General features: G+C 45.1%; 1 protein-coding gene and 1 long non-coding RNA gene across 2 annotated transcripts in view; one reads left to right on the top strand and one right to left on the bottom strand.

Annotated features, from left to right (window-relative positions):
- Positions 1-1,122: 1,122 nt before the first annotated feature.
- CKMT2 (creatine kinase, mitochondrial 2) overlaps positions 1,123-27,563 on the top strand; it is a 36,879-nt gene continuing 10,438 nt past the window's right edge. The window contains exons 1-8 of the mRNA XM_058728313.1: positions 1,123-1,247; positions 18,573-18,744; positions 20,180-20,378; positions 21,735-21,830; positions 22,208-22,429; positions 24,545-24,630; positions 25,504-25,627; positions 26,316-26,450. Coding sequence (XP_058584296.1) covers positions 18,593-18,744; positions 20,180-20,378; positions 21,735-21,830; positions 22,208-22,429; positions 24,545-24,630; positions 25,504-25,627; positions 26,316-26,450 — 1,014 coding nt within the window. The 5' untranslated portion in view covers positions 1,123-1,247; positions 18,573-18,592. The remainder of the gene's footprint in view (positions 1,248-18,572; positions 18,745-20,179; positions 20,379-21,734; positions 21,831-22,207; positions 22,430-24,544; positions 24,631-25,503; positions 25,628-26,315; positions 26,451-27,563) is intronic.
- LOC131510790 (uncharacterized) overlaps positions 23,381-27,563 on the bottom strand; it is a 39,782-nt gene continuing 35,599 nt past the window's right edge. Inside the window, exon 3 of the long non-coding RNA XR_009261188.1 lies at positions 23,381-26,564. This is a non-coding gene — a long non-coding RNA (uncharacterized LOC131510790). The remainder of the gene's footprint in view (positions 26,565-27,563) is intronic.

Below are 27,563 nucleotides of genomic sequence, written 5' to 3'. Positions count from 1 at the left end.
CTTTCGATTCAGTGTAAGCCTGGTCATGATGATAGCATATATTTTAACTGAGGTATGAGCAATACAGAGTAAAGTGCTTGAATCTTATGTGAACAGCTTGAGGAATTTTTACACATGTGTGCACCCACACAATCACCCCCCAAATCAAGAAACTTTCCAGACCCCCGAAGGTCCCCTCATGTACCCTCCCCTCATTTGCCCTCCTCAGTAACCCCATGCAAAGGTAAAATACTTATTTTTTGCCTGGTTTAGAATTAAAAGAAGCGGAAACTCTGAAAGGGAACCACTCCAGGTAGGAGGTTATTTCTGGGCTCCACCCCCTGCTCCGGGTTGGATCCTGATTAAAAAGGGAAAGGAACCAGCTGGTGGTGGTGTGCCCCTGGCGTAGAAGCTGGGTACGTGACAGTCGCCAGAGACTTAGGCAGCTCCCTCTGAAAGGTCAGGGCTGCTGCCAAAGTCCTCGTGGGTCACAGCTATTTACAGTCAACCTTTCCGGTTTGGGGCACAAGTCCCAAGGAGGGCTATTTTTAAGCAGGGATGTGGCCTGCAGGGCCTTCTGGGCGATATATTAAACTGGTAACGATTGAAAGTGAAATTGTCTAGCAGTCTACCTCAGATTGCCTGATCTAAAAGAGAAACGTGATTGTTGTCCCCGAACCCAGGCCCTAGACAACAAGTTGGAAGATCGTCTGGTCCCTGTTAATCGCCCAGAGCCTGACTAGCAGCTCGAGAGGGAACTTTAGACGTAGTCCTCTCAGGCCTCAGCTGGTGGGCGGGGGGAGGGCGTAGGGAGTCATTCTCCACAGCTAGCCGGGGCCCCAGAGATGGCGCTGGTGAGGGAAGGAGGAAACAAATCCCCGAACAGGTGAGGCAGTCTCCCTGCCCGCGCGCTTCCACGCCAAAGCCCGGTGCTGCATGGCTGGGCGGCCAGTCAGCCAGGTTGCAGGCCCAGGAACCTGGAAGAGCCCTGGGAGAGGTCGCCTCCAGCACCGGACTTGGGGGAGGGCAACGCTTGAGAGAAAGGGCAGGTGCTAGAGACAGCCCAGTGGGAGAGTCCCGGGCCAGCGTTCAAGGGCACCGCTGTGGGATCCAGCGCGTCCTGACCTCCGACGGGAGAGACGGGATTGGCGGAGGCGCGCCCCAGCCCCGCCCAGCCTGGGAGCCTTTTCAAGGCCAAGGCCCGCCAGCTTCCGGTACATTTCTCAGCTGTTTGCGGGCAGCGGGACGCGGGAGACTCCGGCTCCAAGGTCAGTGAGCCCACGAAGCCAGGCTTCATTCCTGCAAAGCGGGGGCATTGCTACAGCTAGTGTGAGGGGTCATGTGTGCAGTGGGCCGAGGGCTGCGGGCGGGACCCCGTAGTCCGGCGATAACAGTTCGTTCTTGTGGGCACTGCTCCCCGGTGAGGAATTGGTGGTGCCTGTCTGAAGAAGCCTTCAGACTGTGGGCCCTAGCCGCAGCCTCCTCCCTTTCCCGCACACAGGCGCAGGTGACCGTTCTCTGAACAGCCCTGCAGTGAGGTGCTGGCCTCCGCACCTTGTTTGTCTCCTCGTTTTTGTCGGCAAATCAGGAATTTTTCTTGATGGGAAATCTACATGTCTCTGAATTTGGGACCTTACTCTTCAACGAATCCAATGTTTGCTGGGATTGGTTTTCAACCTCAGTGGCATCAAAGTGCAAATCGGTGACTTGGGATAAGTAGGTGGAAAATGAACGTTTTGAGGCCCTCGAAAGGAGCTAATTGCTAATTAACCCAACAGCTGGACCCAATTTAAACTAGTTTACACTATTACTAGAGATTCATTTTTTAAATCGCTAATCCATTAATAACGAGCCAAGTAATTGTTTTGCCCCCAGTGGAAGTAAAAATGCTGCACAATTGGCCTAAACGTGTTTCATCTTATTTGCTCGGTTGGCTCGCAGGGGGTTAGTGTCAACCCTGCTTTTGTCCCTTGAGTGGACGACATCTCTGCCTTCAAATGCTGTGGTGGGTTTGGAGAGTGATGTGCCGGGACAAACCTAGATTCTTCAGATCTCCTCAGTGCTGCCCTTTAGACCTTCCTTCGAGCGTTGCCCTGGCTCTGCGACCCCGCAGAGGGTCAGCTGGAATCCCGTGAGGTGGGTTTAGTGCCCTCGTGACTAGGCTTTGCCCGTTCAGCTGCTGCCCTGTTTCCAGAAGTGCCACTTTCCCTGTCTGCAACTCCCACACTTTCTCTGTTTCCGAACCCCTGTCATTGGTCTGTTTCCTCTCTGCTCAAGGAGAACAGACCCACCCTCAGAACTTCCCAAGGGGGCTTCCTGGCCAGGCAGGCTCTTAGAGAGTATATGGGTGTCGATAGCTGTGTGCCCAGCCCACTTCCTCCTCTCCATTTGTAGGTGCTTTTCCCCAAAACTTCAGCCTTTAGAGTTAAGCCTTCTCTGGGTTAAGGCTCCATTTCAGCAAAGGGCACAAGTGCCATCTACACCCGTGGACTCTGCCAGTTGCATGATCAAATCCTATCCGTAGAGATTGGACCAGAGGCCAGGTCAGTTTTCTTGACCTGGGAGGTTCAGAAAATCATGGGTTAGGAGGTGAGGTGCGGAATGGGGAGTCCTGGGCATTCAGAGGCGGGAGGAGGGTTGGTTCTGAGACAGACTTTGCCTCGGCTGAGAGCCCCTGGGTCTCCACATCTGCTACAGCTTGGAGGAGCCATTTGTCTTCTTGGGTCTCACTGCAGGGAGCCAGGCCTGAAGGTGACAGTTAGAGGTCATACCCACCTTTGCCTGGAAGCCACAGAAGATCCTATCCCTGGCCAGGGAAGGAGGCCACTCCTTTATAGCATTTTAAAGGACTAGATGGTTCCTAACTTAATCTTTTCTTGAAAACAATTTAACTATGAGAGGCGAGTCTGGTAATAGTCCCATGTCTTCATTATCAGGAGGCCTACGAAAGGCCTCTGGTTTACAGGGAAAGACTGTAAATATCTCCTGCTTATGACTTGCTACTTGCTGAATAGAACAGAAATGACCAAGGGTGCCCATTAGAGTGACTGTATATCCAGTGGTGGGGAAGTAGCTTGACCCCTGTGCTCTCTGGGAGAATTGGGAGGGGACAGCCATTTTCTGCTGGCCTAGTAGACCGGCATCATGGGAACTTGTTGAGAGTGGTCTGTGGAGCTGGTCCAACCCCAAGGATGTGCTCTGTTTTGGGGTGGCTCTGTGGAACGAGAGCTGACACGTGGTCCTCCCCTTGGCCTTCCACTGCCCTCCAGCCCCAAGGAGTTCAAACACATGGACACCATGTACAGCTGGATTAGAAATAACTCTGAGTCAGCAGAAAGGCACCCATGGCATCTCTATCCAGGAATCTCAGGCTTGAGGCAGTGACAGAATCTAAGGCCTCCACATTCCAGGATGTGACAGAACTGGACAAAACTCTTAGACCAGACCCCAGACTCTGAGTCTAGCCTAGGACGGAGAGCTATACAGCTCTTAGGCACTCTGACCAAAGGACTTACTATGGTGTGGTTCTTATTTTTTAATGGAAGGGGCAAGTAGCAACAAACATGATATTAAGGCCTTTTGCTGTGATCTTGCACCCCAGAGAGAAACCTCCCTGGCTTGGAGCCCTGGAATTCTGCCAGATTTTAGCCACGATGGTGTAAACAATGGTTTTCAAATCTAGAGTCATAGAGGTGTTCCAGGTTAGGGAAACAGGCTGACAGCTTCTATGGAGTGAGGGCCATAGACGACCTCCCTCCTCTCTTCTGCAATCCCTACTTCTGCATAAGGGAGGAGAGAGGAAGGAAGGAGACTAGCTCTACCTCCTTAAGAAAAAGGCAGGTGGGGGCGCCTGGGTGGCTCAGTCGGTTAAGCATTTGACTTCGGCTCAGGTCATGATCTCACAGTTCGTGAGTTTGAGCCCCGTGTCAGGCTCTGTGCTGACAGCTCAGAGCCTAGAGACTGCTTTGGATTCTCTGTCTCTGTCTCTGCCCCTGCCCCACTGTCTGTCTTTCTCTCTCTCTCAAAAATAAAAAATTTAAAAATTTAAAAAAAGAAAAAGGGAGGCTGGCTCAGTGTCCCCTACATGGCTGGCACGCACATTGGGCACCTAGTGTGTGAGTGGAGAACACTGACATCTGGGCCACTTCAGGAGTGTGAGGACAAAGAAGGAGAATGGCTTATAATATTCTGGGACTCTGGGGAGTCACACGCTTTGAGGTAATGTTCCTGTGCCCAGGAGCTGTCATGATAAAAGGAAAGACACACCTGGGTTCAAATCCCAGCTCAGTCAACATGCTGTGAGACCTGGAGCAGGTCACCTAATCTCTCTTGAGCCTGTTTCCCCATTTCCAAAATAATGCTTACTTGGCAGGATTGTTGCAAAGACTAAAGACAATTTGTATATGTGCTGCCGAAGCGAGCACGACTAAAGACAATTTGTAAGACTCCTTGCATGGTGGTGTCTTATGGTAGGAGCTCAATAAATGTTTAAAAAAAAAAAAAAAAAAGACAGGTTTGACTGGGCACGCAGGGATGGCGGCAAGGACATCCCAGGTGGAAAGGTAGAGCAGAGGGTTAGAAGTGGGTGAAGCCTGAAGGTTGTAGTAGGTAGGTGAGGGGTTGTCAGCTAGGAGTAAGATCCCCTGATAACAGGTGTCAGAGAACTTAACAGCCCCACTGGTTACATCCATTTACTGAACTCAGATGTTGGTTTTCAGAGCATGATCAGTGGATCTGAAAGTATGCACTGGGCTCCTTCTAGAATGTAGTCTTGCTCTCAGATTACAAATAAAACGATTGAATGAAACATTTTAAATGCTAAAAATGTAAGCTAAAATTAACCAACATTCAGAGAAGGGGCAGACCAGTGCCGGTCGAGATAATCAGGGGTGGCTTTGAGGAGAGAGTGGTAAGTGTCCCATAACCTTAGGGTCCTTAGGGAGAAGGGACTCAAATATATTCAGTGCTTGCTGCAGCCTGTCACTTAATCCTTACAACATATGGGGAGAGGTTTCGTTGAGCCTGTTATATAGATGGAGTTGCTCACACTCAGGTTCCCAGACCCAGTGAGGTTTGGGAATCACCTGTGAAGCTCTTTTTTTTTTTTTTTTTTTTTTTTTAAATTTTTTTTCAACGTTTTTTTATTTATTTTTGGGACAGAGAGAGACAGAGCATGAACGGGGGAGGGTCAGAGATAGAGGGAGACACAGAATCGGAAGCAGGCTCCAGGCTCCGAGCCATCAGCCCAGAGCCTGACGCGGGGCTCGAACTCACGGACCGCGAGATCGTGACCTGGCTGAAGTCGGACGCCCAACCGACTGCGCCACCCAGGCGCCCCACCTGTGAAGCTCTTTGACAGACACGTGTGATGGCTCCATTCTTGCACAAACTCATTCAAAAGATAGAGCCTAGAAATTTGGATTTTTAGCACACTTCAGAGTTGATTTACTTTTTAGCTTTTTACCTTTTTCAATCACGAAGTTAGATATGCTGTTTTTACAAGTGACACAATACAGAGTTTTATGAAGAAAAATTAGTAGTCTGCTTCCCCCCAGTCTGTTGCTCTGAAGTAACCCTTTTAGCAGTTTGAATAACTACTGTGAATAACCTTCAATACTTATGTTCACTTAAATGTATGCAAATGCATATATATTTATATTGTTATAAAACTGGAACCATTCCTAGTCATTATTAAGCAAGTAGTTTTTCCTTTGGACCTAAAAATATGGCATAAATGTTTATCCAGGTTAAGTGGAGGTGGTTTTAACTAATTCTTGAATAGCTGAGGAATATTCCACTGTCTGAATGTGCCACACTTACTACAACTCTTCTGATGGGTGGGTGACCTCCAGGTTTTGTTTATTTGTTTGCCACTACAAACAGTCCTCCCTCATCCTGGGAGTCTCTTCTTATGTACTGGCAGCCGTATTGCTGCAGGATGGATTCCCAAAGTGTGATGCCGGGCCAGTGGGTATGCGCATGTTCATAGATGTTTCTCGGTTCACTTTCCAAAATGGTTGTAGGGGCTCACTGAGCAGTCCAGGTGATTCTGTTCACAGCAGATGAGGGGAGGGCCCTGCAGAGCCACACCCTGTGTCAACTCCTGCCTCCCTAACCCTCTTGCAGGAGTCTTTTAAGACCTAAAGAAAGCCTCTCCTTGTCCTTTGCATGGGCCTGTATTTACTGCTTCCCTGCAGCTTTATTGCAGTGAAATTGACATATGACAGTGTATAATTTTAAAGTACACAGTTAGGTACATGTTTCTATTGTCCAGTGATTGCCAGCATAGCACTGCTAACACCTTGATAGAATCCCATAATTACCATTTCTATTTTGTGGTGAGAACATTTAAGATCTACCCTCTGAGCAACTTTTGAGGATATAATACAGTGTTAATAATTATACTCATTATAGTATACATTAGATACTCAGGTTTTTAGTTTTGTAACTGGAAATGTGTACCTTGGACCAACATCTGTCCACGTCCTCCATTCCCCATCCCTAGTAACCACCACTGTACTCTGTTTCTAGGAGTTCATTTTTTAGGTCCCATATAAGTGAATCATACAGTATTCCTTGTTTGACTTAAGTATAAATATAAATATAAATACATATACGGACCACATCTTCTGTATCCATTCATCCTTTGGCAGACCCTGGGTTGTTTCCATATTGTGACTGTTGTGAAAAATGCTCTAATGGACACAAAGATGCAGATGGCTCTTTGAGATACTGACTGCATTTCCTTTGAACATATAACCAGCAGTGGGAATGCTGATCATATCGTAGTTCTATTTAGTTTTTGAGTTATCTACATACTGTTTTCCATAGGGGCTATACCAATCCGTTTACCTTCCCACCAACAGTGCACAAAGGTTCCCTTTTTTCCACATCCTCACAAATAGTTACATCTTGATTTTATTTTATCTTTTTTACTGAAGTATAATTAACATACAGTGTTATATCAGTTTCCGGTGTACAAGATGATTCAACAATTCAGTACATTGCTCTGTGGTCATCACAATAAGCGTAGTCGCCACCTGTCACTAAACAATGTTATTAGTATTATTGACTATATTCCCTATGCCGTACTTTTCATCTCTGTAACTTATTTCATAACTGAAATTTTGTACCTCTTAATCCCCATCATGTATTTCATCCATCCCCCACCCATCTCCCTTCTGGCAACTACCAGTTTGTTCTCTGTATTTAAGAGTCTATTTGTTTTTGTCTCTTTTTTCTTGGTTCGGTTGTTTTATTTCTTCAGTTCCACATATAAGTGAAATCGTGTGGTATTTTTCTTTTTCTCCCTTACTTATTTTGCTTCACATTATTAGGTCCACCCATGTTGTTGCAGATGGCAAGATCTCCTGCTTTTTTATGACTAGGTAATATTCACGCGCGCACGCGTGTGTGTATGTGTGTGTGTATGTATACACACCTCTCTTCTTTATCCATTCACCTATTCCTGGGCAGTTGGGTTGTTTCCATATCTTAGCTATTGTAAATAATGTTGCAATAAACATGGAACTACACATATCTCTTTGAATTATTACTTGTTTTCTTTGGGTAAATACCCAGTAGTAAAATTACTGGGTTCTGTGGTATTTCTATTATCAGTCTTTTGAGGAACTCCCATACTATTTTCCACAGTGGCTGTGCCAATTTGCATTCCCACCAACAGTGCACCAAGGGTTCCTTTTTCTCTACATATTTACCAACACTTGTTATTTCTTGTCTTTTTGATTATAGCCACTCTGATACATATAAGGTGCTATCTCATTGTGGTTTTGATTTGCATTTCCCTTATGATTAGTGATAGAACATCTTTTCATGTGTCTGTGGGCCATCTGCATAGCATGGATCTTTATTTAGTGGTCTCCACAGAAACAAAATTTCGGATTTGGAGTAGCTAAGTGTAATCATCCTGTAGAAAAGGTCCTGCTCTCCAGCCTCGGGGTGCCCTGGGCAAGCAGCAGACCTACGAAGTCCCTGTAGATGGGGCCGAGAAGGAGAAGATATCAGGTCAGGGCTGAAGAAAATGAGTGTGCCTGGGAGGAAACTACAGTTACCAGAAGGGTTGCAGTCTGGAGGGCAGAAACAGTGCATCCCTGAAGGACCAGGCATCCTTGGGACAGTGAGGAGCCTAGGGACAAGGCTCATTCTTGGCTGTGCAAACCCAGGAAAACCCTAGAAGACAGCCTGACCCAGAAAGTGGCCTGAGAAAGCACCCTGGGAAGAACCTTATGTGGCTCCAGGCAGGCTCCACAATCATCCCCTTGGCCTTCCCAGGTCACTGGTGGGTGCTTTCTGTGTGTTCAGTTGGTAACCCTGTCAGTCGTAAGGAGTGAAGAAGCCCTCAGACCACTTCCCTGGGACAAAGCTGGGCTGTTTGCTGAGGTGAAGGGACAATGTTCTCAAACACAGTGGCAGCAGGTAGGGGTAACCTCTCAAAAGTAGCACAAAGTAATATTAACAAAAGTGGATACATGTTCAGCCCTTAGTAAGTGCCAGATACTGTTGTCCAGGTTGCACATGGACTTCCTTTTGAATCCTTTCTCATTTTTATTATTATTTTCATTTTGTATTTGAGAAAAGCAAGACTTGGAAAGCAAAGTAAACCTTTCTCAAGGCAGTAGAGAATTGTAAGTGGCAGAGCTGGATATAAATCCAGGATTCTGGCTTCAGAGCCTCCAATCACGATACTACACCTGTGTCTGTTGTCACTAGTTCCCTGTCACTCTCTGGTGTCCAAACAGGGCCTGGGTGAGCACCCAGGAAGGCTGAATGAGAGGATTTGAAACAGGGTGGATAGCTGGACAATTGCCATCCTTTCCAGACTAGACCTCTCTTATAAGCCCTCAATCACATTGAAGGACATTCCCTCTAGGGGTGCCTGGCTGGCTCAGTTGGTAGAGCATGCAACTCTTGATCTTGAGGTTGTGTGTTCAAGCCCCATGTTGGGGGTAGAGCTTACTTTAAAGAAAGGAAAGAAAGAAAAGAAAGACATTCCTTCAAGAATACATCACAGACCGCTTCTGTTCAACCTGATGGTCCTGTCTTTGCCTGACCCCAAGGCTGCTCCCCAGCCAAGATTCCCAGTCAAGTGAAATTCTCAAGTCAGAAGAAATTCTCAGTCCACACCTGATTGGTCAAAAAAGCCCTGTGGTCCCACGCACTAAGTATCTTGGAAATTCTGCCATCTATCTCCATGAAACCTTCCCCACCACCATGGGGAGAAGCCTGGAGAATCTCCTGCTTAGTTTATTCCAGGACACTAGGACATCATTTCCCTGCCTCTAGACCCCTTTCCCTTCCTCACCAATTTAGTAACATCAGCCACAAGAACTTTTTTTTTAAGTTTATTTATTTATTTTGAGAAAGAGATGAGCAGGAGAGGGTCAGAGGGAGAGGGAGAGTCCAAAGCAGGGCTCAAACCCATGAACTGTGAAATCATGATCTGAACCGAAGTCAAGAGTCAGGTGCTCAACCAACTGAGCCACCCAGGCACCCTGAGCCAGAAGAACAACTAATGCCTTTATGTCAGTATTTGTGCTAAGGGCTCATTTAATCCTCACAAAACCTCTATGAGTAGGGCCTATGATTAGCCTTATTGTACAGGTGAGGAAACTGAGCAACACTTCTCAAACAATTTGTGGCAAAAGCTCTTATTAATATCTAATCCATATTACACCAATACATTTGTAAAACACAATAAGGCACAATTACTAGAAAAATAAAAGACCCACAAAATACCAGCTTGAATTTTCTTCATTAAAATTTCTCTATCAATGTGTCATAAGTGTTCTAAATGCTTACTCTCAGTTTCTATACTTCTCTCATCATGAAATGGTTTAACAGTCCACAGACCACACCTTGGCAGCGTTAGTCTGGAGCCAACCTTCCATAAATCTAGTAAAATTATTCCTCTGCGAAAAACCCTGTCCTTTGACCATCTCAGAATCAAGTTCCAGGTTTCACAGTGACGTTCTTCTTGTTCTGGCTTCTACAGCTCTCTCTGCAGTCTCTACCCCTGCCTTTGACCTCCCTGGCTGCCCACTGCCCTCATGACTCCCTGCCTCTGCATGTTCTCCTCTGTCTGCCGTGTCCTCCTGGCAAAGTTACATCCCCAGAGGTTTTTCACCTTCTCCAGAAAAATCATCCTGATCCTCCAGCAGACTTGGGTCTTCTCCCCTGTTAATTCTCTTTGCTCATGTCACTTGTGATTATAATCTGTTTTTACAATGATCTCTCACTCTGTCTCTCTTACCAGACCATGAGCTTCGGGAGGGCAGCCCCAGTATCTGACACAAGAATTGATTCTCTAATGTTGTTCAATGGATGGATAGTCAGACAGGTGGACAAACGGGTGGATGAATAAATGAGATTCAAGGCTAGCTCTCAGGCTGCAGTGTGACCCTCTCCACTGCATTCACACTTTGCATTGGTCACTCACTGAGGGGTTGGCCTTGACCTCATTTGGATGTGTCCCTCAAAGCTACAGGTGTTCTAGAATGTAGAATCAGTCAAGTTGTCCCTAAATCATGGGGTTTTCCTTGGACCTTTGGGGATAGGCAGCCACCACAAATCCTAGGCAGACTGAGTCCCAGTTTAATTCAACTCTAGAAATTTTAGGGCAGTTATTTTCCATAGAGTCCCTCCAAAGCCCAATTTAGGTTAGTGATATTGGCCCAGGATGCTGGGTCTTCATCCTGATGATTCTGGACCCAGGCAGAGAACAGGGGTATAGTTAGCCTTGATTCCTGTCTCCCTTTCTACAACATTCAAAGGTAGATTAAGTCTCATGTGTACTAAGGGCAATGGCCATTCTCTCCCACTTGGAAGATGCCTGGAAAGCAGCTGGCCAGAAAGAGACAATGCATGCAGGCATCCACCGCCGTGTTTATGCACGTGGGTGTGCAGTGTTGGTCATTGTTTTTGTTCTGATCCTTTGTGGTTTGTGACCTGGTACCAGTCACAGGGCAGGCAAGGGCAAGAAATACCTTGGTCTGAATAACACAAGACAAGTACATTGTAGCTGAATGGTGTGGTCCCAAATCAGACTGTGGTCTCCCAGGAGCTCCCAAGGGGCTCTGGCTTCCCTGGTAGAACACCTCTCCCATGACTTATAGTGGCCCAGGAATGGTGCTGCTTAAGAGCATAGACTGTGAGAACAAACTGCTGGCCTTGAATTCCAGGAGCAAGTTATGTTACCTTTCTTTACCTCCATTTGCCCATCTGTAAAGTGGGGATAATAAGAACATCAACCGGAGCACCTGGGTGGCTCAGTTGTTTGAGCTTCTGACTTCAGGTTAGGTCATGATCTGGAGGTTCATGAGTTTGAGCCCATACCATCAACATGGAGCCCCAAGCACAGATTATTATCCCCCAAGCAGAGATATATTCTCTCTCTCTCTCTCTCTCTCTCTCTCTCTCTTTCTCTCTGCCCCTCCCTCTAAACAAACAAACTTAAAAAAAAAAAAAAAAGAGCATCAACCTCATGAGTCTGTTGTGAGGATTGAATGGGTTAATAGCCATAAAGCCCAGCACATGAGTGCTACATAGGAGTTTTCTCCTCAGACTCTGAGCTCTGTAAAACCTGTCCCGTAAGAAACACTTAAATATTTATCAAACAAAATAAATAAAAAGATACCTACCATTACCACCTCATCATCCTGTCTTCCCTCTCCCTTCATCGCTGCTCACTGTGACTTCTCTCCACCTGAAGCACGTCAGTGTCATTCACAGTGACTTTGACCCACACCACCGGACTACTTCTGGGAGTTCGCTGTCAAGATGTTCCTGGAGGGTGGAAGAAGCATTGAGCGTACACCCTTTGGTTCTGCTTTCCCTCAGGGGTGCCCAGAATGATGCCTGTGTGTTGGTTGGCAATTTGGCCGTGAGCTCCCTGTGGAAACCCTGACTGAGAGAAACCATTCAGTGTCCCTAAGAAACCATGAAGGACCAACGCAGCTGGAACTGACTAGCAGCTACATTCCTTGGGAGACCAGAGGTTGGCTCCATCCAAACGTACTGTAGTTTTGATTATTAAATCTTATAAGTAAAAACACGATCTTCATTTAAATGAGTGCCTACTAAAACTCTATATGTACTTTACCTTCATCTGTGTGACCTTGAGCTGTTTGTTAACCTCTGTCTTTGAGTTCCCTCATCTGTGACATGGGGCAAGATATTTGGTCCTCAAGGCTGTTGTGGAGAAAGTACCTGGCCCTTAGACATACTCCCTAATTTTGATTTGCCCCCCTTATTAAGACATGGGAAAATTTTCAGTAATTATGTAACAGTGAAATGGGTTGCTCTGGGAAGTGGTGAGATGCCCTGCTCTGCTGGTGTTGAAAGAAGGCTGAGGGGAAGGGGGTGCCTGCACTCCGGCCAACTACTGAAGTCCCTTTGACTCTGAGTCTCCATGTTCATTCTCTCACTTAGCATTTATGGCAAACCTTCATGCACAGGCCAGTGGGCTTGAGAAGCAAGAAGAATTGTGACCTCGTCCTATGGTCATTGGGTCTTGTCTCTATGAAGTGTGGGATCAGTTCTGAGGGATGTCCACCCTTGGCTGGAGCCCTGCTGAGCTGCTGACGCAGTACTCCCCCACCCATAGGAAGGGGAGAAAACAAAATTATTGCTTCCTAGTGAAAAAAAGGGAAAGAGCCCCTCCCCTTTTCTTAGAGCATTTTCTTTAGAAAACTTGTAAGTTCTTTCTCTGTCCCTTTGAGATATATATAAATCTTATTAAGAGTAAGCAAGGATCCATCCAGTTTTACAACCTAGAAATGTTTTTCTTGAGGGCCTGGGAGCATTTCTTTGAAATGTATACATCAAGAAGGATAGGCCCCTACCTCCCAGTCTCAAGATGCCAGGCTTCAAGTTGTAAAACTACCTGCTGTCATAGCAACAAGAGAAGCTTATTTTTCTTTTGGATAGAGGCAATTAGCTAACACAAATGGCCACCCCAGTTTGAGATGAATTTAGAATAAGCTCTGTGTGACAAATAATGCTGTTATGTCCTCTTACTTGAGTTACCTCGAGAGCATGTATGTAACGGCCGTATCTGCATGGCTCAATAAAAGGGTGAGATTTGGTTCTGTTTTTGCAACGTCTTTTAGGAGACTGCTTGTGATATGTATCACAGTCTGGCTTAGTGCATAGTCAGCAATAAATTTCTTCTCTTTCTTTCCTATAATTTGTGGAGAGGCATTTCTGGATGACAGATTTTAGTTAAATTTCCCCAACACCCAGCACTGGCTCCTCCTCTGCTGTCTCCTTCCCCACCTGCCTGCTCAGTCAGAGAATTCCTGCTGGAAGGAAGAGAATGTATGTTAGGCTTCTTGCTCTGCTGGGAGGCTTTGCCTGTTGTCTGTGGGACAGCCTCTACTGGATCTCCCTTGGAAACAGCTGAAGTCAGGCTCAATTGGCTCTGAGAGCTCAGTCGGTTATGGCAGAGAGATCAGAGGCCTGCACTGGGCTCCTCTCCTCATGGGCAGCTTGTAGAGACCAGGAACTTGAGCAAGGAAATGCTGAAATCCAGCCTACTCGTCTCGCTTGGTTGCTTTTATGATAGGATTTCAAAAGCAATGGCTGAAATGGATGTGTTTCATATAAGTAGACTTTTTTTTTTTTCCTTAAGTTTTGACCCAGGAAGCTAGCTTACAAAATTGATTCTAAGTTGGCTTGGATACCAGGCCTGGGGCTTCATAGCAAATTAAAAGTGCAAATTACTTGGGAACAAAGGAGCCAGGCAAGAGGGGTAAAGTGCCTTTGGGAACAGCCCAAGGTAAAGGGTCCATTCCCTTAGAACTACATGCATTGTCTGAAAGGACATAAGCAGGAGGCTGGTAAGATTTCCTCCTCCTGGAAATCAGGCAAAGCACTGCTCACAAATAATTAAGTCAGAGAAGAAATGTTTATTGAGCAGCTATTATGTTTAAGGATCCCATCATTAAGGATTTTGGCCATCAGCTGGGAAGGCATTGCTAACATAGTAAGCAGTTCCTTAACATGCCAGGAGATTTATGACAGTTGAGTTCACTAACAGGTGTCAAAAAACTATGTAGCATACGTGCAGATGAATGAGCAGCCCACGAGGGCTTTGGAAATTCAGAGAGAAAGCAGTCACCTTGGGCTAAAGGGGCACAGAGAAGTTTTGTGCAGACTGAGGCACCAGGCTATGGTTCAGTCAGGAGAAAGATGGACAGTAAAGTCCAAATTAGAGGGGCAGTAAGAAACAATACTTTAACCAAACAGTAATGATTTTACAAAAACAAATTTGTGTAGTTTATTGCATTATCACAAAACCACATATAAGTAAACTGATATTTTAAAATATATCTTATTTTATATTATATATATATAGACACTAGAATATTAGATATATGGTATAATATTATATCTATATTACAGAGATTGGTACTGAGATCTACAGCTCTCAACCTGAAAGTCAGGCTGGGGCACTGTGTGTGGTGTTTGGGGCACCCATGACAGTCCCTGACTGTGTGTGTATGTGTGCCACGTGAGCTGTCCCAAAATTCCTAATGAGTTTATTTAGTTGACATTTGTGCCTCTCCCCCCAAATAAGTCAGGATTCCTCTCCCAGGGAACACTGGCCACTGAATATCATAACGCTGAGGGAAGGTGGCTTCTAAACTTCTGTTGCCTGTGTTCCTGTGCCCATCTGCTCAGCTTTCTGGCCTCGCATCCCCCACTCTATCCACTTAGTTGACGCCCGCATTCTCATGTGGATCCCAGCAGCCTCCGAGTGGCTTCCTACCCCAGCAAGAAGCTTACAATTCATTTATGAAATAATGCTACTGGGAGCCTACCAAGTGCCAGGTGCTGTGCTAAGCAATGGTGATGCAACCGTGAGCAAAGGAACCAAGTTCCTTCCTTTGGGGGTTTATAATTTATTTGGGGGAGATGGTCAATAAAAAAGAAAACAGATAAAATAATTATAGGTGGGGATGAGTGCCAAGATGGAAACAGACAGGGTATTATTCAGAGAAACTGGGAATGATGCCGAATTTCAAGCAAGCTGTCAGGCAAAAAGAAGAGCAAAAACCAAAACCTTAAAGTGGATCCCTCTCTCCCTGTGGTGAGGGTGTCTGGATGCGGAGGCCTTTGTCCCTGGAGAAGCACCACAGCTGCTCTGGCCCCTCATCTCCTGTCTCCAGCCATCTCTTCACAGAGCAGTTCAGTATGTTACACTAATGCTTGGGGCATGGAGAGAACCAAAAAAATTAAAAAGCTTTGCAAGGAAGCCTCAGATTTTTTTACATGTCAAACTTTTGTCCTGATGGTGTCACAAGATATACTGACTTATAAAATCACCATGTTCAGAAACTAGGCAAAGCCAAATAGCGACCACTTTGGTGGACATGGATTATCTCTTATATACCTTTTTCCAGCTCATTTATGCCACATGTTACCTACCATCTTACCATCTGTGTAGGTAACAAATCCAGCCTCTTCTAAGTAGAGGCTTCAGCTGTAGATAGTGCTTATGCAATATTTGGGGCCTTCTGGGTAAAGTAAAGCAATGTTCTTCCTGTGTAGCTTTAAAAAAATTTTTTTTCAATGTTTATTTATTTTTGAGAGACAGAGACAGAGCATGAGCTGGGGAGGGGCAGAGAGAGAGAGAGAGAGAGAGAGAGAGAGAGAGAGAGAGAGAGAGAGAGAGAATGAATGAATGAATCCCAAGCAGGCTCCGCCCTGTTAGCACAGAACCTGACGCAGGGCCCGACCTCACAAACCGCCAGATCAGGACTTGAGCTGAAATCAAGAGTCGGATGCTTAACCGACTGAGCCACCCAGGCGTCCTGAGGGAAAAATGGTTTTAATGCAAGCCTGGCTCTGGCTCTTTGGGGAGCAGCTGTACCCAGGGTCCCCAGGCTATTCAATGAGACCCTTGGCTCAGTCTCACTCCCAAGTGTATCAATTGGGACCTCAACCGTGAAATTCATTGTTCCTGCGTGTCTTGAAGAGTGAACGACATAGAGTCAATGATGTACGAATCTTCACTAAAACTTTGTGTCAGAATCACAGAAAGAGCACTGAGGACTTTGAGCTCCAGGATTGCTTTGCTTGCCGCACCCAAAGCCTCCGCAGGATTACTGGCAGGGATCCTACGCCATTGCTCGGACAGGAGTACGATGTTGGAACTCTTGGATGTAAATTAACGTTATTTCCAAAACCAGAATCTAGATACGATGACATTTCAAACATTAATATTCTGAGTCAGACACCCTCCTACACCTCATCCTCACAGTCAGGCCTTTGAAGACCACTGGTTGTCAGTTGGCTACACACAGACACCATTCCCTCCCCTTCCTCCTGACTCTGCTCAAGATTTATCTTCTCAGGGCGCCTGGGTGGCTCAGTCGGTTGAGTGTCTGACTTCGGCTCAGGTCATCGTCTCATGGTTCATGAGTTCCAGCCCCGCGTCAGGCTCTCTGCTGCCTGCACAGAGCCTGCTTGTCCCCTCTCTCTCCGCCCCTCCCCTACTTGTGCTCTTTCTCTCTCTCAAAAATAAATACACATTAAAAAAAAACTGACCTTCTCAAACAGACTCTGATGTGAATGCATATTTGTGTAAAAGCAAATTAAGGAAAGAAAAATAAAGATGACATTTGAGTCAACCTCAGAAACAGATGCATTTCTTTGTTTGTCTGAACTGTCCTAGCTTATTTTTTGGCCCATATATTGCTTGAAAAGCATTTGGACAAAGCTTCTTTTACTTTGACGAATTCTCTGATAAATCTCAGAGATGACAGCATTGCCTTTCTGCTCAGGGAGTAGACTGGAGGGTGTGGACAAAGGTGAAACAGACCCTAAAGATGGAGGTTAGTGTTGCCTGCCACACCCGAGGGTCAGGAAGTATCAGTGCAGTTCTTGGAGAAGCCCTCACCTACTCTTGGATAGAGACCAATAGTAATAGCCCAGGTTGTGTGATGGGATTAATGTTGGGCCATTACAAATCCCTAGGACATCTTGAAGAATGGCCCATTTCTCTTGCCTATTGATTAATAAAGTAATTGCTGTTGTCTTTAAGATTTAGGGAATTGTTTTGAGGCATTAGCATAGAGGAAAGGCTGATTTCCTGGACAAAAAAAAAAAAAAAGTCCTCACTTTTTTCAAGGACTTTGGTGCCTTTTGTTGAGACGTTCAAGTTTCCCTATAGTATTGCTTAAAATGATGTTAAATAGAGACTTCCAGGTGGAGACCCTGGAAGCATTAAAAGTTCAGACTGATCCCAGTTCCCAAAATGCAAGCGTGGAAGAGAGTGGATCTCCAAAGCGAATTGTGTTTAAGCCATGTCACCCTGACCTTATTAAAAGTCTGTCTTCCATTGGGTGGCCCAGGGTTTCAGCCACAGCCATACAGTGGGCTCTCTGCACCATCCAACCCAGCCAAGCTTGGAGGATCTTGAAACAGAGTCTCTGGAACCTTCTCAATTTTAGGGAAAAAAATTCGCACTACATGTATGTGGACATCCTAGAGATCAGTATAATGCAAGAGTACTTAGAGTGACCTGCTCTATTGCTCTCTCTACTCAACAACGCATATTAAAAAGCTCCCAGCTGGGTGATGATGGATTAACTGGTCATTCTGATCTCTGGGCAATAGCACACACAGCAGGGTATCTGTTTGGGCATGTGCTTATCCTGATTTTTATTCTTTGTTGATATCATGTAATTACTTGTTTAGATGTATATATGTTTTCTCCATTTTGTCTGTATCTCAGGCTGTCCTTCTATTGTCTGCTTTTCTATTTCCTAAAGTATGTATTTTAGTGGCTCCTTTGTTATTGATCTATGCTTTCTTTTCATTCTCATTTTTGAAAGATAGTTTGATTCTGTTGGCTCCTAATTCCTCTTTGTGTGCTTGATCTTTGAGGGCTTGTTGCTTGATCTTCATCTATCTGTAGGAACCCAGAGCCTACACTGAGTATACTTTCCTGATTATGCTCTGCTGGAAGCCAGGGAAGGGGGGGGGGGGGTGCGGTTGCTGACCTTGGACCACTTTAGCTCCTCTCAAGGGTCCTAATTCACTAGGGGAGTCACAGATGGAGCTCTCCAACTCACTGCTGGTATCCCAACCTTAGTGCGTAGATGGACAACCGTCCTCAAGATAACCCAAACCTCCTGGCTTGTTACTTGGAGCTGTGACACCATCTCATTTGGGGTGACTGGAGTAGGAGGGTAGTCCTCAGAGATGTATTCTTCCAAGCCCAGGAACCTGTCTTATGCAGGCTGTCCTCAGTGTGCAATGGCAGGGTCTGACGGAGCACCTGGTGTGTCAAATAGCCAGAAACAGAAACTCTGTTCTTTCTTTTTTTCTGTATTATTACCGGAGAAAATGGCACGGACTTGAGGCAGTTTGACATTCACAGTGTCTAAAACTACCCAGATTTCCCCAACCAGTGTGAAGGGGTGTGGGCAAGAAGGAAGAAAGAGAAACACAAAGCAAACCAAAAGAGAGGTGATGGCTCCTGAAGTTCTTTCTCTTGCCTGGTGGTCTCTGTGCTATGGTAAGTGTCTATCCCGTGAGGCTGTCTGATCCCATGTCTCTGCTTCCAGTCACTCATCCAAGAGGAAGGATGGCCAGTGTCTTCTCTAAGCTGCTAACTGGCCGCAATGCTTCTCTGTTACTTGCTACCGTGGGCACCGGTGCCCTGACCACCGGCTACCTGGTGAACCGGCAGAACCTGTGTGCTGAGGCCCGGGGGCAGCACAGGCTGTTCCCACCAAGGTAAGTCCTTTGGATTTAAAAAAAACTCCAAGTGTCAGCCAGAAATATGCTTTCCCCTGCTGGAAACTGTCAGCAAGAGTCCCTCTTTTTGCTTTTGAGAATGATTAAATCAGACTAACAGTTTTAAGACTCACTAAGCACAGTGACCTGTGGTGAACTCAAGGAAGTACAGTGTCTTCATTCCTGCCCACAACTTGTGGTCTAGTTCAACAGCAATAATAGTAATAATTAACCTTTACTGAGCATCTTTGTGTGTTAAACACTACATATGGAGTATCTACTTTATTCATCTTTGCATCCCTTTGTAATAAAGTGGAGGCTTAGAAAAATTAAACAGTGCCCAAGTTCATTCACACAGCTCGTGTGGCCGAGTGCAAATCCGATGACCCCGAGTCTAGATCTATCCATCATCCACTGCTGTCCCACCTTCTGGAAAATGAGGCTCTAGTACTTATATGAAGCATCAGCTTTAAAGGACACCGCACAGGGAAAGTGGGGAGAGAGGCATGAAGACGGACATGTTTTTTTGGCCCTTGGAACCTTGCCATGAATGACACTGCACACACGGCATAGAGCTGGCGTGCAGTGGTGACCTGAAGAGGCTCCGCGTGGGCAGGTATGGAGGAGAGAGACAAGGAAGACCCGATGTTTCGCTCAGAGACATTCACTGGCTCTTGTGGGAATCAGAATCTCTGAGGGAGTCATCATCACCCACCATGTACTTCAGGAATTCCCGAAGGCGATTCCTTGTGTTTGAGCCCGTGATAGTCCGGAATCCCCTATCTTCAACCAGTACACATCCAACAAAAGATTTTATTTCACATCATTTCTTTCTGTGTACTCTTCCAACAGATACGTTCTGAATGCCTATTTCGGTAGCCAGGCACTGTTCTCAGCAACACAGGAGTGTCTGCTGTCCCGGAGCTTGCGTCGTAGGTAGAGGACAGATAAATTACTGAATGTTTATGTAGCTCCATCTGCAGGTTTCTAACCTCTCTACCACAGACCGAAGGGACCAAAATGTGGCTGTTGTGTTTTAACAAAACTTTTGAGTTAAAAAAAAAAAAAAAAAAAGTTCGCATAGGATTTCCACTTATTTTGTCATTTTCACTCTGCTCTTTTTTTTTTTTTTTTTTTTTTTTTTTTTTTTTTTAGTATATGTGCTGCCGAAGCGAGCACTTCACTCTGCTCTTTACACGAACCTAAGGCAGAATTCTGTGGGCTCCTGCAGCCGGCATCTTGGAATCCTTAAGCGGGGCCAGGTCCCTTTGTCTGGCTGTTCAGGGGACTGTGTTTTCCCTTTTTTATCTGTCTTACTTAAGTCTTGACTCCTGGTTAAAGAGAGCCTGGGGGAAGGATGGCCAGAAACAAAGCACTTTCCTAGGCCGCTTCCCTCAGGCGCTGCTCACTGAAAGCCTCTCTCGTCTGCGTGCAGTGCGGACTACCCTGATCTGCGCAAGCACAACAACTGTATGGCCGAGTGCCTCACCCCAGCCATCTACGCCAAGCTCCGCAACAAGGTGACCCCCAATGGCTACACCCTGGACCAGTGTATCCAGACTGGAGTGGACAACCCAGGCCATCCCTTCATAAAGACTGTGGGCATGGTGGCTGGTGACGAGGAGTCCTATGAGGTAAAACTATTCGCTGCTGATTCGAAAGTGGGGGAGATGCTCTGGGTCCCAGAGTTCTCCTCTTCTCTGTGGGTTCCTGTTCTGCCTGCTCAGGAAAGGTCCCATAAAGGGCAGCCAGCGTCAGCAGAACAGCTGGAATGTTCTGGACAAGGAGGTCTGTAGCTTCCCAGGGACAAGGCTTTTTTTGCTGCCACTCTAGTATCCCACCCCTTGGAGGAATGAGTTGCATGACAGCGTGCTCAGAGACTGTCAAGGGGATGAACTGGTACAGAAAAAAAAAATCTTGTAATTGGTGATGTACATTTACCAGTATAACATTGGGGAATCGTGTGTTTGTGGCTAGACTTTATTGAGGAAGGAGGATGGTCTCTGTCTTTAGTTTTGGAGTTACTGATTGCACAGCCACTGGAGTCTCGGCTATCGAGTTCACCAAGTCTCTCTGAGAAATCCCACCGTCCCAGTGTCCTCATCCCTGAGGCAGAAGCGTAGAACGGCCTGCTGCTAGTGCAGCTCAGCCACCACGCAGCCCTCTTCACAGAGCAGCCTCTCTGTCGCAGCAAATTGCAGGGAGACTTCTTTGTGTCCTTCTGTTGCAGGGAGCTGAAGGCAGTCCCCTGGGAAAACAGCTATCAAGAGGAGGGAGGGCATCTTCCTAAATAAACCAGACAGGTAGCTCACTCACATACAGCACTGCACTACTCTGGGCTCCCAGAGTTTCAGACTGGAGCTGGCTCCCTGGACCTAGCATGCTTCCCCACCCCTGGCCTGCCCACTTCCCATAGTTCCCAAATATGGCAGGAACCCTATTAGGACTTCTCTTAATGTTATTTTCTTAAAGGATATATCTGAAGTTTTTATTAAAAAAAAAAAAAAAAAAGAAAGAAAGAAAAAAAGATTTGGCACCAGATAGTTTGGGCTGGGGATGGACTTCATAGGGTGAGCGCTCCCAGATTTTCCCTGACTTTTGCTTGTAGTGCAGCTAGCTTTCCATGAATTTATTATGTTGCTTACACTCTAGAAACTGATCATCCCTTTGGACCACAAAACTGCTTGTGTCAGCTTCTTTGATCTCACAGAGGCAAGAACTTGAGGAAAACCCTCAAATTTTAAACACAAGATTTTCTTGCTTAGTCTCATGGCAGTGAGTTTGGCAGAATCACTGGGAGGTGGTATAAGCCTATTATTATTATTGATAACCATCAATCCACTCACGCCCATTTCCTGCATGGTAGCCCTGAGAATTACAAAGGAGGGCATCAACTTTGGCTCTGAAGGTAGAAAGGGGTAAATGAAAGGAATGACCTTGCAATAGATGAACAAATTAAAGAGGAAACAGGTGCATCTTCCCTCCTGCAGGTGTTTGCTGACCTTTTTGATCCTGTCATCAAACTAAGGCACAATGGCTATGACCCCAGGGTGATGAAGCACCCCACAGATCTGGATGCATCCAAGGTAGGTTGCAGCCCCCTGTGTACTTTGCCGGGAAGCTGGCCTGCCAGAGCCTGAAGTGAGGAGCACCTGACAGGAGGGTGGTGTTGATCACTGAGAATTGTAAGCCTTTCCTAAAGGGTTTTTTTGTTTTGTTTTGTTTTGTTTTAAATCCCAAAGCTAGTGCGGTAAAGGATTCCAGATGGCATTGCATAAAGTAGCTCTGCCCCTTGTGTATAAGGCTCCGCCCCCATAATTCCAAAATGTGCTCAGCATGTCCTGCACCGTGCCTGAGGGCCCCCTGTAGGGGACCCTGAAGGTCAGAGGGTTGGAACCCACAGTGGTTGTGGCAGGACGGTAGTCCGCAGCTGGCTGTGGTAACCCTGCGCTCTGCTTGGCAGATCACACAGGGGCAGTTTGATGAGCGCTACGTGCTGTCATCTCGGGTGCGTACAGGCCGCAGCATCCGCGGGCTGAGTCTGCCACCTGCCTGCACCCGGGCTGAGCGGAGGGAGGTAGAGAATGTGGCCATCACAGCCCTGGAGGGCCTCAAAGGGGACCTGGCAGGCCGCTACTACAAGCTGTCTGAGATGACGGAGCAGGACCAGCAACGGCTCATAGACGTGAGTGGCCCTTGAACCACCTGACCCTGCCTGGGGTGGGGATGCGCCCTGAGCTCTAGTTGGTACAGTGAGGCCTCACAGGAAGCCAGCTGGGACTTCATCTTGTTTAGTATAAGGAAAGAAGAGGAGGCCTTAAAACTGGAGATCAAGGGGCCCCTGGGTGGCTCAGTGGGTCGAGCATCTGACTTCTGCTCAGGTCATGATCTCATGGTTCATGGGCTCAAGCCTTGAGCTGGGCTTTGTGCTGACAGCTCAGAGCCTGGAGGCTGCTTCAGGTTCTGTGTCTGTCTCCCTCTCTCTCTGCCCCTCCCCTGTACCCGCTTTGTCTCTCTCCCCCAAAAATAAACAAACATTAAAAAAAAATAAAAAATAAACTGGAGACCAAGCCACAAAAGTAGTCTGTGGTTACAATCTGCAGAGAAAACTCCAATAAGGAATTGGTGGGTTGGGGAGCCATGGGTGGGGGTTAATAGAGGATCGCCTTGCTTGTTGATAAATAGGAACAATTAAGTGTGGAAATCCTGTGTGTACCTGGAGGATGGTCTCCATTGACACACCCAAATAAAGTCCTGGAAAGTAAGAAAATCTGGAAAGGAAATTAGCCCTGACTCCCATTGGAGCCAGCTCTGAGATTCCTGCCACCTCCATGAGTCCTCTAAAGCTTCACTCTAACACTGGGGAAGACAAAACCCAAGTCCTTATTTTCCCTTATTTTTTTTTAGCACAGCTGAAAAAGGATGGCAATTTCAAAAGTAACTTTTTTTAAAGTCTATTTATTGAGTGAGTGCGGCAGGGGGGGACATGAGCCAGGGAGGTGCAGAGAGAGGGAGAGAGAGAGAATCCCAAGCGGACAGTGCAGAGCCTGATGCAGGGTTCAATCCCATGAATCATGAGATGATGACCTGAGCCAAAATCAAGAGTCAGACACTCAACTAGACCGAGCCATCCAGGTGCCCTTCAAGAGTAACTTTTAATTAAACTCTAAGGAAAAGCAGAAACCAGTATCTGCCATTTCAGGACATGCAATGCCACAAAATAAGTCCCACCGCCAAACCAGATGAACTAGCGTGCTTGTCTCTACAGACCACAGTCTCTTGGTCTCTGTAGCCATCAGGCCAACCCTCTGCTTGCTCTGTTAAGACAAGCCCAACTCTGCCTCAAGTAGCCACTTGAGGTTTCCAGCATCAGGTCACCAAGCCTGTTCTAATGTCTCCTACCCCTTTCACTCACAGATTATAAAGGGATTTCCCTCTCCATATTGTCTTTATTTCTTACTTCAATGTAATCATATTTGAATATTCATGTTCTTACTGTATACACACACTAAGAAAAATGCCAGTCTCTTGACACTGATTTTGATATGAAGAGTAGTATACTGTTGTTAAAGGCACAAACTTGGAAGTCCTACAGGTCAAGTTTGAATCTAGGCTCTTTCACTTCCTAGCTGCCTAATAGTAGGTAGGTTGTTTTTTTACTCTGAATCAGTTTTCCTCACTCATAAAATGATTATACTTGCCTCATAGTGTTGTGAGGATTGAAGAAAATTAAAAGCATATTAATTAATATGCAAGCACAGACTTGCACATAGTGACCACTAAATCAATGATACCTATTTTTATTTACAAATTATTTTACATCTCTAATACTTTGTAGTAGAAGGAATGACAATAAAAGAACCAGGAATGCCAGACACATAGAGAGAATGGTGGCTGTGGGTAACAGACTTTTCAAGATAGTGTCCCTCACTCATGGCCTACTCTGTCAGGGCATAGCATTGGTGCTGGTGGGTAAACATAATCTATAGTGATTAAGTATTTCTGTCTGGGCTAAGCTAACGGTTTTCGGCCTTAGCTGTACACTAGAACCATCTGATGAGCTTTTAAAAATCCCACTGTTCAGGCCGCACCCCATAACAATTAAGACAGTCTCTGGGGGAGGGCAGGAACTGGGTATTAGTATTTTTTACAAAGCACCCACATTATTCCAGTGGACAGCCAAGCCTGAGAACCACTGCCTGACAGACCTCAACCAAGTTGAAATTTGGCCGCGTAGCACTTGTCCTTGTGTCTGATCTCATCCATTTCTCCTTTCTGCTTTGTCCCTTTTGGCCTGCAGGACCACTTTCTATTTGATAAGCCAGTATCCCCTTTATTAACATGTGCTGGGATGGCCCGTGACTGGCCAGATGCCAGGGGAATCTGGTATGGACATAGCATTTTCACATTTGCAATGTGTGCAGAGGATTTCCTTCAGATCACCTGCTTGTCCTAACCTGCAGTTGACAGCATGCCTGGCTTGAGCTAAATGAAGAGAGTCTTTAGAAATTGTGTCTCTGTATAATACCAAAGTATTGTAATGTTTCTAACATGTGTAAGAATGTATGCTGGTTTATATGAATTATGCATGAGAAAAAGACTATTTTTAAGAAAAATTAGCTTCCTATTATTTGACCTCACAGAGAATCTGTTTCATGACATTAAAACAAAAGAGCAGAAAATGAAATATATTGAGGATTTAAGCAAAACCCTACAAGGAAGAATGGATATCGAGTATACACGTATTTTATCTTGGCCAACAGTCCTCAGTCCACTTTGATTCCTGTACTTTGGTAGGTTGTTATGATACTACCCAAAGGAGCGAAGTGTTCATGAGCACTTGCTCAGTGTGTGGGGACAGTAAGAATCTATGCAGCAAACATATGTGAAATCTTCTATACCCCAAACATCTTGGGCTGTAGATAAAAAAAAAAAAAAAAATTAAGCAGCACAAGATTTTGGTTGAACTTATTAGGAGAATTAGTGTCAAAACCAAACGTTATTCATATTTGAATTAGTGTCATCCATTATAATCTTGTTGGGCAAAAATATATCTTTAAGGGTTAGAGTGGGTATTATTCTTCATTATGTCAAGGTAACATCATTTTGTACTACTTGTTCAGGCACAGTGGAAGAATTAGGGCCTTCTAGGAAATGAGGAAGGTGAAATGAAGCAATCAAGCTACAGAAGTAAAGGGAATTTTCATGTGTTGAAACAAATGTAGTTAATGTGCAACACCATATTTCTCTCTTCATTAGGCATAATTATGACAAGACATTTCTCATCTGGATTAATGAGGAAGACCATACCAGAGTAATCTCTATGGAAAAAGGAGGCAATATGAAAAGAGTATTTGAACGATTCTGTCGTGGACTAAAAGAAGTAAGATGTTATCAGAGATTTCTGAATATTCATTAAAATAAAATCACATTTTCATTCTTGAAAGAAGACACTATGATGAATTCCAAAATGGGGCTAATATTTTCTAGGAATCATGGCATTCTTTGGGGGTAGGATTACCGGCTAGTGCTTCAAAAAATAGGTGACTGTTTTTTTGTTACCAGTAAGTTCCTATGCTTCCCTCCCCAGTCCAGCATGTTTTAGGGAAAAGTCTGTGGATCTTAATTATTTTCCAATTTTTTTAACAGTGTTCTTGTCTATTCTAAGCATAGAGACAGTATAGGATGTAACTATGTTCATAAGTAAACTGACCACCACCTTACCTGCTGAGAAATCCTATATTCTCCTATTCTCACATGAAAAATAGTAACAGCAACTGACATTTATTGAATATTTAGTTTGTGCTAGATACTGTATTCAATGCTTTACATGGTCATCTAATTTAATTCGATTGGACCATTTTAATATTTTAATATTTTAAATAGTATTTAAATACTATTAATATTTTAATACTATTTTAATAATAGTAATATCATTTTCTATTAAGGAAGTAATACAAATTTACGTAAATTTCATTCATGGCAAACATACAGTACACAAGTCTCTTCCTGGTGTTTGGGATGTAGTGAGTAGATGGATATTTAAGAGTTCCATTTGTTCATTGTTGTAGGTAGAACGCCTAATCCAAGAGCGAGGCTGGGAATTCATGTGGAATGAGCGACTAGGCTACATCCTGACCTGCCCTTCAAACCTTGGCACAGGATTACGGGCTGGTGTCCATGTTAGGATCCCCAAGCTCAGCAAGGTAATGTCATGTAGCCAATAGCCCTGTTGTGTTCCGTCAGGATAAGCTCAGGCATGCCTTCTTTGTGGAGGAAGAAATGGTCACTGATCATTCCTTAACCGTTACTTTCTGCACCTACAATAGAAAACAACAACAAAAAGTTAAGTTTACTTCAAAAGACACTTGTATCAGTTAGGACCAAAGGTTAAATGCTGTAAGAAAGAGATGTGGCTTCAAGAACACAGAGTTTAAATTCTCCTTCATGTTACAAGTCAGGATGGGCAGGCAGGCTGCTCTGCCCAGCCCCTTGGAGTTCCTTCCATCTCTGTCTCTCCTGGTATAGGGGTTTTCACACTTGACCCTGCAGACTCAAGGCTGGAGACTTGTAAAAACAGATAGCTTGGCTCACATGCAATATTTGCATTTTTAATAAGTTTCCAGGTGATGCTATGCTGCTGGTCATGGAATGGTACCTTGAGGACCACTGTCTTAGTGTCCCCTTTGCATGGTCACAGTCAGGCTCATGTTCCAGCTTGTGCAAAGGGGAGAGAGGATGTGTGTCCATGTAAAGATTTAAAGTCTAGGCCTAGAAGTGTGCACATCACTTGTGTTCATTCCACTAGTAAGAACTTAGCTAGTGGTTATTTCCTCAGCTCCATGTGTGTATTAGTAAGAAAAAGGATTCTGGTAGGCAAATACTACTAGCAAAACACATACTTTAAAACAATTTAAGAAAATGAGCTTTGTACCAAAAACAGAATGAAAATTATTCCAGTGTTAAGAAAGTTATTTGATGTGATTTAACTTCATGATTTTAATTATACAGTGAAAACTATTATACAGATGAATAATCAACTCACCAAAGCTGGCATCCAAATGTCAGAAGTGATACAGACGTTAGTAACAGCTCTGCTACCTTCTGCGTGACTTTGATTAAGTTAATTCCTTTGAGCCTTGGTTTCCTCATCTGTGAAATGAGAATTAAAGCAATACCTACTTCATGGTATAAAGGTTTTAGCATAGTGGCCTGCCACATAGTAAGTATGAGCTTAATAAATACTGTTACTGTCTCTTACAGTACATCTTTTCTAAATGAATGTGCCAATGCTGGTGAATCTGTTGTGCTTCTTATGA

The sequence above is a fragment of the Neofelis nebulosa genome, chromosome 1 (genome assembly GCF_028018385.1).
Source record: "Neofelis nebulosa isolate mNeoNeb1 chromosome 1, mNeoNeb1.pri, whole genome shotgun sequence".
NCBI lineage: Eukaryota > Metazoa > Chordata > Mammalia > Carnivora > Felidae > Neofelis > Neofelis nebulosa.
Note: the sequence above shows the minus strand (reverse complement) of the source record. Positions and strands in the feature narration are given on the sequence as shown.